The 17,198-nt window shown below is 43.2% G+C and overlaps 1 protein-coding gene across 2 annotated transcripts in view; it reads left to right on the top strand.

The window, feature by feature from the left end:
* The first annotated feature begins 610 nt into the window (after positions 1–610).
* Positions 611–17,198, top strand: part of PPP4R3B (protein phosphatase 4 regulatory subunit 3B) — a 73,306-nt gene continuing 56,718 nt past the window's right edge. For both annotated transcript variants that reach the window (XM_074989489.1, XM_074989490.1), the window contains exons 1-2: positions 611–977; positions 2,226–2,281. In XM_074989489.1, the coding sequence (XP_074845590.1) occupies positions 836–977; positions 2,226–2,281 (198 nt within the window). In that variant the 5' untranslated portion in view covers positions 611–835. The remainder of the gene's footprint in view (positions 978–2,225; positions 2,282–17,198) is intronic.

Raw genomic sequence — 17,198 nt, forward strand, 5'->3', positions numbered from 1 at the left:
GGCTGAGAGGGGGACATGTGATCAGTGCCCCTCCCATCAATCACCTGTCTGCTCAGCAGCTGCTGCTGAAATGCACTTTTTTCTCATTCATGCACAAGATGACCAGGACTCACCTGCATGCAGATTTGTGACTAAAGACTCCCAGAGACCATTGCTCTAGACTTCGCTGCTGAGGTGTCTTATTTGCTGCTGTGTTAGATCCTGTCAGGGTCAGTGCTTGTGGGTGGACTCGGGGGCTCTGGAGTGGATTGTGGTGGGCTCAGCGTCTGGTGGGTAGTAGCAGGACTGGGATGCTCAGGGGCTGTGGCTGCAGGTGCCCATGGAGGCTGGAACAAGACAGTCTAATGGGGGCAGGGAGAGCCATTGAACAAAGCTGTAAACCCCACGAGATGGAAACTACGCCCAGCCAGAGCGTGCGGCCCTAGGTCCAACGCCTCTGACTGTGAGGGATTCCCCTGTCCCTGGACGCGGCGGGGAGGGGTTCCCTGGTGTGTGGGAAAGGTAGGCGGACTCGGGACGAGTGTTCCTGGCCCTCCCCCTCCGTCCTTCCAGCAGCAGCGCGTGGGCTCTCGGCCGCCGTAGCCCCTGCGAGTGGAGCCCGTGGCACGCGGTGCTGAAAGGAAGAGAAAGGAAGGAGAGTCGGGTTACAAGATGGCGGCCGCGCTGCGATAACTGCTGAGGCGGCGGCGCTGAGCGAGGGGGCAGGGGTGGGAGCTCAACCTTCCCCTCTAGTCTTCAAGGAGCCATGAAAAGCGGCGTGTTAAGGACCGCGCGCTGCCCGTGAGCGAAGCCCGACCCCGCGGAGGCGGCGAGGGGGCCCCCGGCGGGCTGCACCATGTCGGACACCCGGCGGCGGGTGAAGGTCTATACCCTCAATGAGGACCGGCAGTGGGACGACAGGGGCACCGGCCACGTTTCCTCCACCTACGTGGAGCGGCTCAAGGGGATGTCGCTGCTGGTGCGGGCCGAGTCGGACGGTGAGAGCGGAGCCGGGACTGCAGGGAGGCCTAGGCCCCGCCTGGAAGGGGGCCTGACCCCCGTGGTGCTCTTCCCAGCCTGGCGGGTCGCTTCCCGGCTCACCGATTCACAGGGTTGGGCCCAGCTCCTGGGACAACGGGACTGGGGGGAGGGGAGGAAATGTGACATCTCCCCCCCGCCAGTTCCCGCGCTCCCAGCGACTTATAAACAGGGAGCGCACCACCGCCTCCTAGTCTGACCTTTCCTTGCCTTGCACGGGTAAAGCCGTAGACATTGACACCGGGCTTGTGTGAGGGAGTTTCCCCCGACCCCTGAGAGGCAGTGTCTCTAGGGGACTTCCTCTTCCTGCCTCCAAACTTTTCTGCTTCACTCGGTGCATCTGAGTGTGGTCTGCACTGTGAAGTGACTCCAAATATTTCCTTAGTGTTGTCACTAGTGACTGAGTCTGTCAGTCCTCTCAGCAGTGAGGATGAAGTTTGTGTAAATGACATCCCCTCATTCTGACAAAAACACAGATTAGTCAATATACTGTGGGGGATCCCCCCACCAAAGTTATTTTCCATTTTCTAGTCCATGCAAGGAATTTTTTTGTGAATTGTATTTTGGAAAAGTGAAATGCTTGCTGGTAGGTTTGTTGTTTTGCTTCTTTGATTGTGTGGATAAGTTCTCCTTGAAAAAATTAAGAAGAAAATGCTAGTGGCAACTTTGTCAGTGGACAGGTGCTAATGTGCTAAATAAACCTTTTGACTCTGAGGCCTAGTATAGATTACTCCACAGCTGTTGCCAGGATACACGTTACTTACACAAAATAAAGTGTTGGGATTTATAGAGTCTAGATAATGCATTTCTGAAGGGCATCACAAGGAGATAACGAACAAAAATGTAGATAAATGCATGTCAGTTTTTCTCTTAAACTGCTAATTAAAAATTTTTTGCTAGCATTAGTATTGATTTATAAAACATCTTTCACAATTGTCAGATTATAAAACAGCAGAAAAATAGCAGTACACAGAACACTGAGTCCACAGTAAATGAAATTGTGTTTTAAATTTAAATCAGAATATTTTAGTTCTGGCTGTGATCTGACTTATTTAAGAAAGTATAGTGATTTCCATTAAAATGAACAGTAATTTGGACTAGCCCAGAAGTTGTGGATTAATTAGAATTTAATATGTTTATGGGTGTGTGGCCATGGAGATGTTTGGTTTATTAAACTTCCTAAATGTAACACCTTATCACCTTTTCAGGTTCTCTCTTGTTGGAATCTAAGATAAATCCAAACACTGCATATCAAAAACAGCAAGTAAGTAGCAGCTTCTTTTATCATATCATATATATATATTTCACTAAATTTGGCACAAAAATTAGTGCTGAATTACAGAAAAGGGCAAAAGGGTCACACTACAGTTCTGTTGATGTTTGTTTTGTGTTCATATTGAAAAATTGTTTGCAGACTGAAAATTGTGTTTCTATTAGTGCTGTAATGTAAGAGGTTTGGTAGAAGGTGCTGTTGATTGTTAGGCATTTTGAAGAATATTTTAAACTCATGAAAGGAATAATATTTAAATATGGAGTATACATATAATTCCTTTTTATTTTTACAATTGATTAAGCAATTATCGCGAAATAATTGGAAAATAAAGCTTTCACCAGTAGTGTTTCAACATATGTTTTGTTTTTTTCATTCTTTATCTCCAAATAACATCGAGGAATCCACCTTGTAAAGTGTGGCACTTTTTTTTTTGTTTTTGTTGAAGCTTACCTTCTAGCTTAACCTAACTAAGCTGACTAGCCAGCATTTAATACACTTGGAACCATCACGTCTTGAGGGCATACCATCTGTAAATCAAGAGAATAAAAGAGTTTGGCACTGCATTTAAGATATTGGTGACCTTCTAGTAATCCATCACAAAAAGTCACGTGCAGGTTGAACCTTTCTAGTCCAGCACCCTTGGGACTTGACTGTTGCTGAACCAGAGCATTTGCTGAACCCGAAGTAGTCAATATTGTCTAGCAGCATTACCAACCTGTCCACTGCTTACTGGGCTCTTAGAAAACATATTGGGGGTAAATTAGAGCTAAATGACAACACAGAACACTGAGAGCTAGTACTGGTGGCTGTACACAAACTTTATGGGATTGTGGGAGACTTGACAACACTCATAAGTGGACATCCAGCTTACTAAAATCATGCCAGATCGTGTATGTTGCTGTACTAGAGAGAGCCTGTTAGAGAAGTTCAACCTGAACCGTGTCTTAATTGTTTTTATTATCTATTCTTTCCCCTTCTATTACTTCCCCCTTTTTTTCTATAACAGATTGTCTTTTCCTATGTTGTTCTCGTTTTTTTTGCTAAGAACATAAGAACGGCCATACTGGGTCAGACCAAAGGTCCAACTAGTCCAGTATCCTGTCTTCCGACAGTGGCAAATGCCAGGTGTCCCAGAAGAATGAACAGAACAGGTAATCATCAAGTGATTCCTCCCCTGTCACCCATTCCCAGCTTCTGACAAACAAAGGCTTGGGACACCATTTCTACTCAACTTGGCTAATAGTCATTGATGGACCTATCCTCCTTGAATTTAACTCTCTTGTACCTGGTTAAAGTCCTGGTCTTCACAACATCCTCCAGCAAGGATTTCCACAAGTTGAGTGGAGAAATATTTTCCTTTGTTTGTTTTAACCTGCTACTTACTAATTTCATTTGATGACGTGTAGTTCTTGTGATATGGGAGCATGTCAGTTACTTTTGCTTATTCACTTTCTCTACCCCGTCATGATTTTATAGACCTCTATTATATCCCCCTTAGTCTGTTTGTTTCTAAGATGAAAAGCCCTTGTGTTTTGAATCTCTCCTCATATAGCAGCTGTTCTAAACCCCTAATCATTTTTATTGCTGGTTTCTGAATTTTTTCCAATGCCAAGCCATCTTTTTTGAGATGAGTTGAGGTGACTGCATGTACACACAGTATTCAAGTTGTAGTGGTATCTTGCGTTATATAGAAGCAGTGAAATATTTTCTATCTTGTGCTGTATGATGATGATGATGATGATGATTCCTAACATTTTGTTTGCTTTTTTGACCGCTTGCTGCACATTGAGTGAAAGATTTTAGAGAACTATCCACAATGATTCTTAAGATCTTTCTCGAGTGGTAATAGCTAAATACATGTACAAAATAATGGGGACTATCCAGGATTATGTTTTTCAGTATGCATTAGTTTGCATTTATCAACATTAAAATTTACCTGTCATTTTGTTTCCCAATCACCTAGTTTGGTGAAATCCTTTTTGAAGCTTTTCATAATCTGCTTTGGACTTGACTATCTTGAGTATCATCTGCAAATTTTGCCATCTCACTATTTACCTTTTTCTCCAGATCATTTATGAATATGTTGAATAGGATAAATCCCAGTACAGACCCCTGTGGGGAACACAGGTTCTCTCTCTCCATTCTGAAAACTCACCATTCATTCCTACCATTTGTTCCCTTTTTTTAACCAGTTATTAGTTTGAGGATCTTCCCTCTTGTCCAATGACAGCTTGCTTTACTTAAGAGCCTTTAGTGAGGGATCTTATCAGAAGTTTTCTGGAAATTTAAATACATCATATCCACTAAATCCCGTTTGTCCATATGCTTGTTGACCCACTCCAAGAATTGTAGTCGATTAGGGAGTCCTGATTTCCCTTTACAGAAACTGTTGACTTTTCCTGAACATATTAAGAGCATGTATGTGTCTGACAAGTCTGTTCTTTATTATAGTTTAAACTAATTTGCCTGGTACTGCTTATGGATCTGTAATTGCCAGGATTACCTCTATAACCCTTTGAAAATGTCGGTGTCATGTTAGGTATCTTCCAGTCATTTGGTACAGAAGATGATTTAAAGGATAGATTACAAATCACGCTTACTAGTTCTGCAATTTCACATTTGAGTTCTTTCAGAACTCTTCACCTTCTGGTTCTGCTGACTTATTACTGTTTCAGTTTGTTCCAAAACTTCCTGTAATGCTACTTTTCTTTTTCTAGTCGCTTCTTTTTCTCCACACTAGATTCTCTGTGTCTTTTATGCAGGTTCTCAAATTAGTATCCATATAGTCTACCCTTGCCAGCAAGAGGCAAACTGAAATGTTCTCTAATTAAGACAAAAATGTGAAACAATGGGGTACTATTGCAAGGTAACTTGAATAAACACATTTGCATTTAGTTCTGAATGCAGCAGATTTATTGATTAACCTTATTTCATCTGGCAGTGAGCTGTCATAGGGTGCTCATGACTGCATATGAGAAGCATAGCTCCTTTGTGCTGTGTTTTAGAAATCACAATAGCATTGGGGTAGACTGTTCAACAGAGTGCACGGAGAATTCTGAATGCAATATTGAGTACAGATTGTGTTTCTGAACATGTGTTAGCTTATTCTGAATTCTCTTAACATTTCATATTGCCACCTACCACTCTGCCATATTGAAATCAATAGGAAAATTTCTAATGGGTTTCATGGACCTGTTTCTGTTCATTTTTTTTTTTTGAGTTAGAATTCTTCTTAAAATGGGGAGTGGTTTTGTTTTTTGCTTTTTTGTGTGTGTATGGGGTGTGTGGTTGTTTTTTTTTTTTTGTTTAAGGGACAAAGTTTTGGGTTGTTGAGAGTTGTTTAAGGTAAGTATTCTTGCTATGATGAATAGAGGATTGCGCAGATACAGAATTGGGTGTCTGTGAATCAGTTTTGCAGTTGTGGATATCAGCATGCATATCCACAGATATAAAGAGGATAGGCACAGATTTGCAGGGTTCTCAGACAGGGTTTCCTCTAAGCCAGGCGTGTCCAGCCTGCGGGCCACATGCAGCCCTGGACAGCTAGTAATGCGGCCCCACAAGATCGTAAACTTTTAACATTATTATGTGATTTATATACATTAACTATATTATATATTTTATATGCGGCCCAAGACAATTCCTCTTCACTCACTGTGGCCCAGGCAAGCCAAAAGGTTGGACACCCATGCTCTAAGCTGTGTTGCTGCTGCCTAATGAGCTCCAAGCAGGGCTTCACTTACCCTCTCCCTCCTTTGCCTGGCTGGAGATACAAGCACTGGCAAGCTCTGCTCCTGTGTTGTTCCCTGATCTTCTCTTTTGTCCTGCCCCATGGGAGCTGCTCCAGGTAAGCACCTCGCACCCTAACTCACAGAACTTGCACCCCAGTTCTGATCTCACTCTTGTACCCTAACTCGCTGCAGATTCCATGCCCCATCCCTGAGTCCACTCCACCATCCTACTCTCTCTTAGACCCCACACCACAACCCTGACACCCCCTCCTATACCCTGACTTCTCCCCAGACACCCCATCTTCCACACCAACTTCCTGCCATGAGCCCATTTCCATGTTCCAAACCTCTTGACCCCAGTGTGGAGCCTGCAACCCAAACACCTCTGTCCCAGCCCCACACCACAGAGCTCTCATCCCCCCTCAACCCTGACCTACTGCCACATTCCGAACCCCTCCGCCCCATCCTTGTTATGTATCATTCACGTGTGGAATGAATTTTGTTATGTGGACCCCTATGGAAATGATATGCAACACATCATCTCTTTATCGGTGCACGTAACAAAATTCATTCTGCGCATGGACAAAAAAATTGACAGACTACTGCGCTAGATACAAAATTTGCATGTGCATCAGCAAAAACGAGCCACATATATCTATTTCTGTGGCTGCAGATACCTGCATATTTGCGGGGCTCTAATGATGGAAGAGGTTTTGGAAGAATGAAGACTTTGCAGTGCTGTCTCAAGATGGTCAGATTTCTGTATTAATTAAATCTTCTCTAGAAGCTCATTCCTTAGCCAGAAACCCTTTGTCTAGCGATGTCTTATTCCTAAGTCTCACATGCTTCTTGGGCTTTGATTTGTGTTGTCCCAAAGGAGCCTAACTATTTCAGCAGTTTATCTGGAGTCTTCTGATAGCCTGGGGCTTGATTAGCTATTAAGGGTTGCAATAGTCTAGCCTAGATATTACAAAAACATGGCTCCCCATAGCCTGATCAGAGTCTGATAGGATTGGGTAAAATTTTTTGTCCAGCCACAGATAGAATTTGGTGAAGGTTGTACCACTATTGCTGTTTAGGTGTCCAAGTATAGTATATAGCCATAGTGTACTCACATTACAAACCACTTTAATAATTAAGCACAGGTGCCTTCAATAAGACTATGAAGGAAGATCTCGTCTCTCTCCTCGTATACATTCTTGTCAAAATTTAGCTTCAGCCACGTCACTTACCTCTATAGGTGCTGATCTTTGATAGACTTTTGGAAAAGCCATGAGATGTCACAATTTACATTTGACATAGTAAAGATGTGTAGCAGGTTGTCAGTTTGTGGTTTTGTATGCCAGATGAGTATATTGCAAAGCTGGATAGAACATCATTTTCTATTTGGATGTTTCAGTACTGTGAAACAACATATATATATTTTTAGATTACTTATATGGGTTCCATTAGTGTAGTGTCAGAAGCACTCACTGTCTTAGTTATAGTTATCCTCACAACATCTCTGTGGGATAAGGATGTGCTATTTTTCCATTTCCACAGCTGAAAAACTAAGTGACTTGCCCAGGAAGAATAAGTGACTTGCCCAGCTTCACACAGGAAATCAGTGACAGCAAATTGAACTCCTCCAATAACATACCTAAAAAGAATTTTTGATAAGGGAAAAACCTAGGGAAGTATTGGCTGTTAATAATGAATGAATAATAGGCTTTTTGTTGTTGTCCCATAGAAACACTGGGCTAAACATTAGAACATTTAAGTAAATCTGCTAAATTTCTTCTTTAAAAATGTTTGAGGATGGGAGAATTTCTGTAACTTTTGTGAACATCAGCAGTGGGGAGTAGGGGATTATTTGGTAATCTTGTTGTTTTTGTTACAGTTCTCTGATATGTGAAGATATGCAGATACATTACTGTGGCTAAAGTATCTGTTTTATTTGGGAGTTGGAAAGAATTCTTCTGCCTTTTGGGATTTAATTCATGTTTATTTTTTTTCAGTATGTAGAAATGAGGATCAAAACCTATTAAACTGCAAACTGATTTTAGAAGCTTTGCAAATATGTCATTTCAGACAGCATTTGGAAACTGACGTCAGATTTAAAACACAGCCTTTATCTAGGTGTGTGTAAAATAAATTCAAAAGGTCACTTTTGGATTTCTCTGTGACAAATCCTAATTGGGGAGAAGCTGTTACCAATCGTTGTTAATCTTGGTGTCACTGGTGAAATATATACTGCTGCACAGTTGTTTGCTTCTCATACAGAAAAAAATATTTGCAGACTTAATTCTAGTACACAGTATTTAACCTGCCTCTTCTTCTAGGGATATAGTTGTACTACAAATTAAAGTGCAATTGTTACACAGACTGGCATGGTAATGCCTATGTGTGCTACACTACAGTAAACCCTTGATACACCTTTTAATTGAAGCTATAAGTTAAAAAGGCCCCATACTTGTGTTGTTCAGAATAATGAATGTAAACCAGGTAAATTTTTAGAGGCGGTATGCCATTTAAGGATATTTTATTTCTTTACAAAAAATTAATTTAGATCATGTGAAAAATGCAGATTTTTCCGTATAATCTGAACCTACAGAGACATCAGCATCTGTTGCACTAGTGTGTTTAACCATGTTTTGGAGTATGTTTTCCATACAGAATTAAGATGAATAATCTGCAGTCAAGTTACCCCTATCAAGTCAGCCTTAGCAAGAGCAACCAAATTGTGAAATAGCACTTGAGTTGCTATATTTGTACTGGCAGAGTGTTTGTGTGTGGCGCTCAGGTTTATGAGGGTATGTCGTATGGTCCTTAGTGCTGCGGTATGCTTTTATTCTATAAATTTCTTTTTCAGTATATTGTAGAAAAGTTTGTCTTGTTTTTTCTGGGTACATGGGCAGAAGTGATGTAAGATTGGTAATACTAAATGAGTTTATGCCAAATGTTTGCCTTTAAACAAACCTTTGGACTCTTGTTTTGGAAGGGGGCTGATGTAGGGTGTGAGATACAATGTTGGGCATTTTTGTACTGACTGTTCCCATGAGAACGTATCAGTCTGTCCTTTTTTTCCTCCTAAGGAGAGTGTACAAGCTGCACAAAGAGGTGGAGGGGAGATGGCTGCTGGATTGTGGAAAATATTAGAAAACTATCTGCATTTGGGTTAATCTAACTCTGGTAGTGTCACTGTATAAAAAAGAGGACACCCCTGAAAGGAAGTGAATCAGTATCTACTGACTTTCATTGTATTAATGCGTTATAGTATGTACAGTAGTGTTAATATAACATGAGTTAGTATATATTGATACACACCCTCTCAGGGGTGTCCTCTTTTTGAAAGGGCAAATATGGTAACCCTAGATGCTTCAGAGTGGTCATAATGATTTGTGTTCACTTGGGCTTTAGCTTTTACTCCCTGTTCTGGTTGCCAACTCAAGTTAATGGCAGCACTATCTTGAAAGATAGATTTTTGTGTGTGTGTGTGTGTGGATCAGGGTCAAATTAAGGGCAAATATAAGCATTAGCAGAAATTAACTTTATACTGAAGGCATACTCTCTCTTAAGATGAGAAAGTAATTGTTTCTGTGCTGCTTTGGATGCTATGCTAAGGTAGGCCTACACTTAAAAGTTAGCTCAAGATAGCTGGCTCTCAGGAGTGAGAGAAACTCCTGAAAACCATAGCTGTACCAACATAATCCCTGATACAGACATAGCTAGGAAGAAATTTTCTGTGAACCTTGTGCAGCGGTGGTTAAAGTACAACAACCCATGGGTCTTGATCTGGCCTGCCAAAACATTCAGATTTGGCACATCACGGTCTACTGGGGCTTCTGGGCAGCGCTCTTGGCTGCTGTGGCTCCACATGCTGTTTAGAGCAGCTGGGGCCAGCCTGTGCACCTCTGCTACACGCTGCTTCAGAAGAAGGGGATCTTTGCACCTTGCCCATGGCTGCAACACCGTGGGCTGGAAACTGGCCAGTGGGACCTGCAACAATAGAGCTTGTGCGTGCATGCATGCAGAGTCCTGTTACCCCCTCCTCACAATGAGTACACTGTGCTAAGATGGACACCCACACCCCAGTAGCTGCCTGCTTTGAAGGGCATGTGGGGCCATGGCAGCCAGGGAGCCCTGGCCAAGGGTCCCACAAGACTGTCGTCCAGGAGCTGCCCTACCCTGCTGGCACCCCTTCCCTAACCCTAACTCCTAGCCCAGGTCACAACCACCTCCTGCACTCAAACTCTGTCTCTGCCTTGGCCACCTCTCCTGCACCCCGCCTTAGGTTAAAACCCCTCCTATATCCATACCACCTCCTGCACCCCTGTTCCCTTATCAATGTTCCCTGTATTTTTTTTCCCCATCCATGTGCAGATTGAATTTTGGTATGTACACCAATATCGAAATAATTTGGTATGTGCCACCAGTACAACCAACCAACCCCCCATATATATTTTTTCTTAGAAGTTCACGCATACAAAAGAATGAATATAAAAGCAAGGGATAATTAACAAGGTGCACTGCTTAAGATGTTTTGTTAACATGAAATCAAATATAAAAGAATATTAACACTGCCATCATCCTTTGTAACAACTCAAGCTAGTAAGTACCCCAAAATGTGGCATACTGAAAACAGCCAAGTAAGGAAAACAAAGACATGTCCAATTAAATGAAAGCATCAGATGTCCAATTTAATAACCCATTCCTATTATAGCTCACTAAATCTTCAGGAAAAGCTGCTATCAAAAAATGAAGCAACCTAAACAATACTGGTTGTTGCAACCTCAGGGCTGGGACTGGGACATGACAGCTTAGAAAATAGTAAAGTGATAGTACAAATCAAACTTTAAGCAATAATACACGTTTCCAGGAAAAGCTAAATCCAAATATTTTGGCTGTGTCTACACTAGCCCAAAACTTTGAAATGGCCATGCAAATGGCCATTTCGAAGTTTACTAATGAAGCGCTGAAACACATATTCAGCGCTTCATTAGCATGCGGGCAGCCGTGGCACTTCGAAATTGATGCGGCTCGTCCCGCCGGGGCTACTTTTCGAAAGGACCCCGGCTGCTTCGAAGTCCCCTTATTCCTATGAGCAGATGGGAATAAGGGGACTTCGAAGTAGCCGGGATCCTTTTGAAAAGGAGCCCTGTTGGGACGAGCCGTGCAGCGGCAAGCCGCATCAATTTTGAAGTGCTGCGGCTGCCCGCATGCTAATGAAGAGCTGAATATGTATTTCAGCGCTTCATTAGTAAACTTCGAAATGGCCATGCAAATGGCCATTTCAAAGTTTTGGGCTAGTGTAGACACGGCCCAAGGAGGCTTTTCCCAGCAAAAGTGGGCTTTTGTCAGGAAAAAGGCTCATCTACACGCAAAATTTGCTCTCTTGACAAAATCTGACACATCCACTGGCAGCATTATACCCCTTCCTGTTCAGGTATAATGCCTCTCTTGACAGTGTTCTGTTGACAAAACAATTGTGTAGACGCTCTGGGGCCATTTTTTCGACAGACAGGGCTTCCAGGTCACTGACTTGCAGAGCCTCTGGTCACCTGTTCTGTCTAGAGAGGGCTAGGTGGTTTGACTGCTCTTTTGATCTGCTTTTATGTGTCGATGCAATTTGTTGACAGAAGTTTTTCTGGGAAATCCCTTCTGACAGTCACTTTTGTCAACAGATGCTTCTCGTGTAGACATAGCCTTTAAGCAGTTAATAGAGGTAGTATTACTTTTAATAAAACTATGGGCCTTTTAATTCTGACTATCCTCTCTTCCAGGCTACCACCCAGAGATCAGTTATAGGAATAATCTTTCACTCACTCTTTTGCATTCTCACAAACGTTTTTCCTGGTCTTTTTAAATGTCCCCCCACATGTCTTAATATGCTTAGCTTCTAATTAGTGTTTCCCAAGGCTTTGTCATATACAACAATCCCAGTCCATGGTATAACTGTCATATGCTTTCCATAGGTATCATAAAGCTAAGTGTTACATATTTAGTATTTCTAGTCAGTTCTTCCTAACATGGCTCCTCCATCATTTCTGCCATTCTTCTGCAAGCGTTCTGTCATCTATCAGTCCTGGGGTACCCAGAACTGAATGAATCACCTCATTACAGCTCATGGGGAGACATACACCAGAGCATGTAGTTCTTTTCCCTCTGTCCAGCATCCGCAAATGCAAATGGAAGTACAAACACTTAGACCCAAAGTAAACCCCATCTAAATACAGGGAAGAGGCTACAACCAACCTATGACTGGACTGTGTGCTCTTGCCCCCAGATTCCTCAAGTCAGCTCATTCCTCCACGATCATTGTATAAGGGGTATTCACTGGGCAGGATTAACTCCATTTCTAGCTGAAAGAATGAAGCATCAGGAAGACCAGCTACCCCCTCTTGGCTACATTCTGCTTGAAATAATTGGATTTGCTTTACCAGCCTCTTCCAAGCTGCAACAACTAGAGCTTAAATGACTGGTACTGCTCAGGGTAAGGAACTACACCTGAGTGATCTAGTAGCCTGCACTTACTGAGCTCAGCAGAGCAGGGTCCAGATTTTCACACAAGTTGGGGAGAGGCTCCCTAGACTTGCAGGAGTCAGGAAACTGACCAGCCCACCAAGTCAATAGAATGATGTCATCAGTGGAAGTAGTGTGGGGAGGCCCTGGAAGTGCCAGGGCAGGCTGCACTGCTCCCGTGTCTCCCAGAAAAGAGGCAGGGATTGAATGTAGCCAAAAGAAAGGGAGATGGGGTAGTGAGTTCAGTGAGACTTACAGCCAGTCTTAGGGTTTTTTTGGTAGATTGATTTAACTCCAAGTTTTTGTGATTTAACTCAACACATACTGGCCCTATCTCAAGGCGATAAAGTCTAGTGAATTAAAACACACTGTAGGCAAATATACCTATTTAAGCTCTCTGGGAATAGTGTACCAAAGATGATGATTACCCTCTCAAAACTGGCTTGTGATTATGGCTCCTCTGTATGTTGGAACACCTTACAAAAAGAGTTCTGGAAACTGCTTGATGGCCAAAGTGCGGAGGGGGTGTCATGGCTTCATGGGGGTCTGTGCTGCATGTGATGGAGGCCTGAGCTGCAGGGACATCTGTTTGTGGGTCAGTCAATCAATCTGTTTTACAGAGAGATGTCTCCTTAGTTGGTACTTGGGAGAAATGCTGTAAGATGCCTTATGTTCCTGATATGGATTTGCCCCATGTCGAATTTTTTTCATTACTAATTGAGTGTTAAGATTTTATGTGCTATTATTAACCTCCTGAAGTTTCTCTCACTATTGAAAAGGCTGGTTTCTTTTCCCAGGATTTTAAGTTATGGTTTTTTTCTATTTGCGATGTGTGTGTCCACTTCATTAAATATTTATCACCACAGTATCCCCCCTCCAATATTAGGCATTGTCTCCAGATAAAGTAGCTAGCATCTTGGCATTAATGGATTTCAGTGGAGTTGAGCTTGATATAGCTACAGCTAGACGTGAGCCCTCTTCAAAAGTTGTCTTCATTGTAACAAACATTGCTTAGAATTTTTTCTTGATCCTAGTAGTCCGGGGTCTGCAACCAAAATAACGAGAAGAGGCATTTTTTCAAATTCAGTTACACAATCAGTACAATCTTTCCCTGCCTTACAAGGGTAATTCATTCCTGAAAAACTCCTCTTAGGGTGAATTCTTGTAAGTCGAAAATGTAAGTACCATTAATTTCAATGGGAAAAAATGTTGTGTTCCTGAGCCCCAAAATTTACACCCATTTACGCTAAAACAGCACCCAATCCCATTAAAACGAACACAGTTACTTCAGTAGTTAACGTTAATTATCATAGCACAACCTAACAAGGCATTTTCCCTTTATTTATTACTCTGTAATATGGCTGTTTACCTGCTCTTGTTAAGCCCTTTCATAGCTGTTACGCACCGTACACTTAAGACTACACTCACAAACAAAACATACATATGATACTCAAAGTTTATGTAATTCAACCTTTAATGCAAAAAAAAACAGAACAGTAAAGACAAAAGAAATCAATGAAAACAATGCAAATAATATCACACTCAGCGAACAAGTTGACATCGTGAGGAAAGGCGATAAGATGAGGTGAGGGAGACTGTGAGGAGAGTCAGTGTCCGTTGGTTGGTGATGGTGGCATTGTTGTGAATGGAGTAGAAAATGAAGGCAAAGGTGAGGAGGTGAAGAGTGGCTGAGTTCTTCATACTCCATAATTTCTGGATCGTCAACATTGTCGTCGTCTTCCTCTTCCATTGTAATGGGAGGACGAGAGATGCCAGAGGTTGAAGGTTGAGGTTCAGAAGCAGCAGAAGTACCAGCAGCAGCAGCAGTAGCAGGGATGGCTGGAAGAAAAAACGATGAAATACTTGTGTGCTTGCCTTCTCGCACCTTTCTGTCATACAGTTGTTTGTAACATTCAGTCGATTCTCTCATGAGAATTTTAGCTTTCCGAGCTTTTTCAAAATTTTGCTATAGTTTTTGTCCAGCAAAGCCCAAGCACTATCGATAATGGAAAAGAAATTGCATAACTGTTTTGTGCCAAATTCTTTTACTGGTTCTTCCTCTTTGTCAAATTTCCCTTCTTTCAAACATTCAGCCTCCTCCTTCAAATGCTCTTCTTTTTGAATTAGCTCGACATCTGTCAGGTCTTCAGAGTGAGATTCCAACACCTCTTGCACATCTTCATTGTCAACCTCGTCAAAACCTGCTTTCACTGCCATTTGTACAGTGTCATCACAGATCATCTTGTTCACAGATTCAAAACCTCGAAAGCTGTGCACAGCCTCAGGAAGAAGTTTTTTCCAACCAGCATTCATAGTGTTCACTATCACTTTGTCCCAAGCAGTTGCTATGTTTTCAATGGCCATTTTTATGTTGTAATTTTTCCATAATTCCCTGACTGTGACCTTGTCACTCTTGTCCAAACCATCAGAGATACTTCATCACAAGCTGCTTATAGTAAGTCTTAAATGTAGTGGTCCATCGGCTGTATCAAAGATGTTGCGTTCGGAGGCAAAAATTCAGTCTGAACATTGCTACTGTAATCAAGAATTGTTGTTGGATGGCCTGGAACATTGTCAACGATTAAAAGTGCTTTGTTGTCTAGGTTATTTTTCTTTGCAATATTTTTTTGACGAAAGGACAAAAGTAACTCTGCACGTAGTCTAGAAACACTTGTTGGGTCACCCATGCACTTCTGTTTGAACGCCAAATCACTGGAAGGCTTATCTTACTGATACCTTTCAAAGCCCGTGGATTTTCTGAATGGTATACGAGCAAAGGTTTGACCTTTACGTCACCCTCAGCGTTGCCACCAAGCAACAATGTTAACCTGTCTTTAGAGGCTTTATGTCCTTTGGTTTGCTTTTCGTCTTTGGAGATGTAGCTACGAGACATCATTCACTTCCAAAACAAGCCAGTCTTGTCCATATTGAAACTCTGCTTGTTAGTGTAGCTGCCACCTTGGATAATTTTCTTCAGCCTTTCAGGAAAAGCACTGCCTGCTGCGAGATTGGCAGATGCTGCCTCGCCTGTAACCTTGAGGCTATGCAAGAGTCCCCTCTTCCTGAAACGGTTGAACTGTCCATTACTGCCTTTAAAGTTCAAATCCTTGGCCATCTCATCACGCTCCTCAGTTGCCTGTCCCTTCAATCGCTCAAACAGTGATAGTGCCTTTTGTCTTATGAGAAGAAAGCTAACAGTCATGTGGCATTTCACCGAATTCTGTATCCATTGCAACAAAAGTGTCTCAAGTTTCTGCATAATGGGGTGCATGCTCAAAGACAGCGTTGTTAAACTTGCACCACCAACAGCAGTCTCAGCAGTTTTCAGCATTTTTTCCTTTTGCATGTAGATAGTACACACAGTAGATGAAGATAAATGGAGTGCCTGCATCACATCTTTGTTATGCTGTCCTTCATCAATAAGCTTTATCACATACAATTTTACATGTAGAGGTATGGCTTTTTTGGCCATTTTTGGCTTTTTTTTTTTAGCACTTTCTTCATTTTAGGGGACATGATGCATGAGATTATCACTGCTGTAAACTATCAAACCACGATTACTGTGAGAGAACTCAGCACAACATGAACCAGCTATACAACTGTGAAGCTCAGAAAATCGTCCTGGTAGTGCGGCCTGGGGAGCAGATCCTGGGGCTGGGGGGCTGTCCCAGGTGCAGAGACAGGGGAGTAGAAATTGAAGCACACCTGGGAGGGGGGCGCAAAGCCAGGTAGCTGCTGGCGGCCGCAGAAGCGGGGCTGGTGCAAGTATGCGGGCAGGGCACAGGGAGGCAGCCCGGCCTGAGCTCAGCTTAGGTTAAGCAGAGGCTGGCCGCGCGGGGAGCTAGGCAGGCACAGGGGGCACTCAGTTGGCGAGGGGTGATGTCTGTCTTGTGCGTGGCAGAGAGGCCCCACTGGCGGCGGCCGAAGCACTAAATTGAAAGGAACGCCGCAGGCAGCGAGTGGCACTTGCGGCACAGCTGAACAGGGCGGGCAGCAGCAGCCCCCTAGCCGCCCAGGGGGGAGTGGCAGGCGCGGGGCTGGGATGGGTTGCGTGCCTGGGAGCCCGCAGCTGCCAGCTGGGCTGGGGCGTGCTGCTGTTGCAACGCCAAGGTGGAGACCCAGACCAGCCACAGGTAAAGGCTGGGCTGGGGTCTCCAGGAAACTGCCACCAGGTGCTGTGGAGAGATGCGCCGGGCAGGATGCAGCTGCGGGCAGTCATTGCCTGGAGCCGCAACCTTTCTCCCGCTGCAGGGCATCTGTGTCCCTCTGAGACACTCATAAATTTGAGGAGATGCCTCATAAGGCGAAGTAGAGGTTTTAAATCAAACTCCTCATAAATTTGAATTCTCGTAGCCCAAATGGGCATATCTCAGAGTATGACTGTATTTCAAGAGCTGCAAGGCATGTAACTACGAGATAATCCTTAATAAATAACGTCAAACCATACTCTTTATCATCCCTATTTTAAGAACAGTGTGCACACAATGATTTGTACCAGTTACAAAGCTGTTACCACCATCTCTAGGCTTAACCCATTTCAGCCACCAAATCCACCCCTTATCCCTAAGCTTTACCCACTCATCCCACAAACCTGCCCCCCATCCCCAGGTTTCACCCACGTCTGCTGCCCTGCTCCAACCTGCCCACTGAACCTATATCTTACTTGCTCACCTGCT

Source organism: Carettochelys insculpta, chromosome 3, assembly GCF_033958435.1.
Source record: "Carettochelys insculpta isolate YL-2023 chromosome 3, ASM3395843v1, whole genome shotgun sequence".
Taxonomy (NCBI): Eukaryota; Metazoa; Chordata; order Testudines; family Carettochelyidae; genus Carettochelys; species Carettochelys insculpta.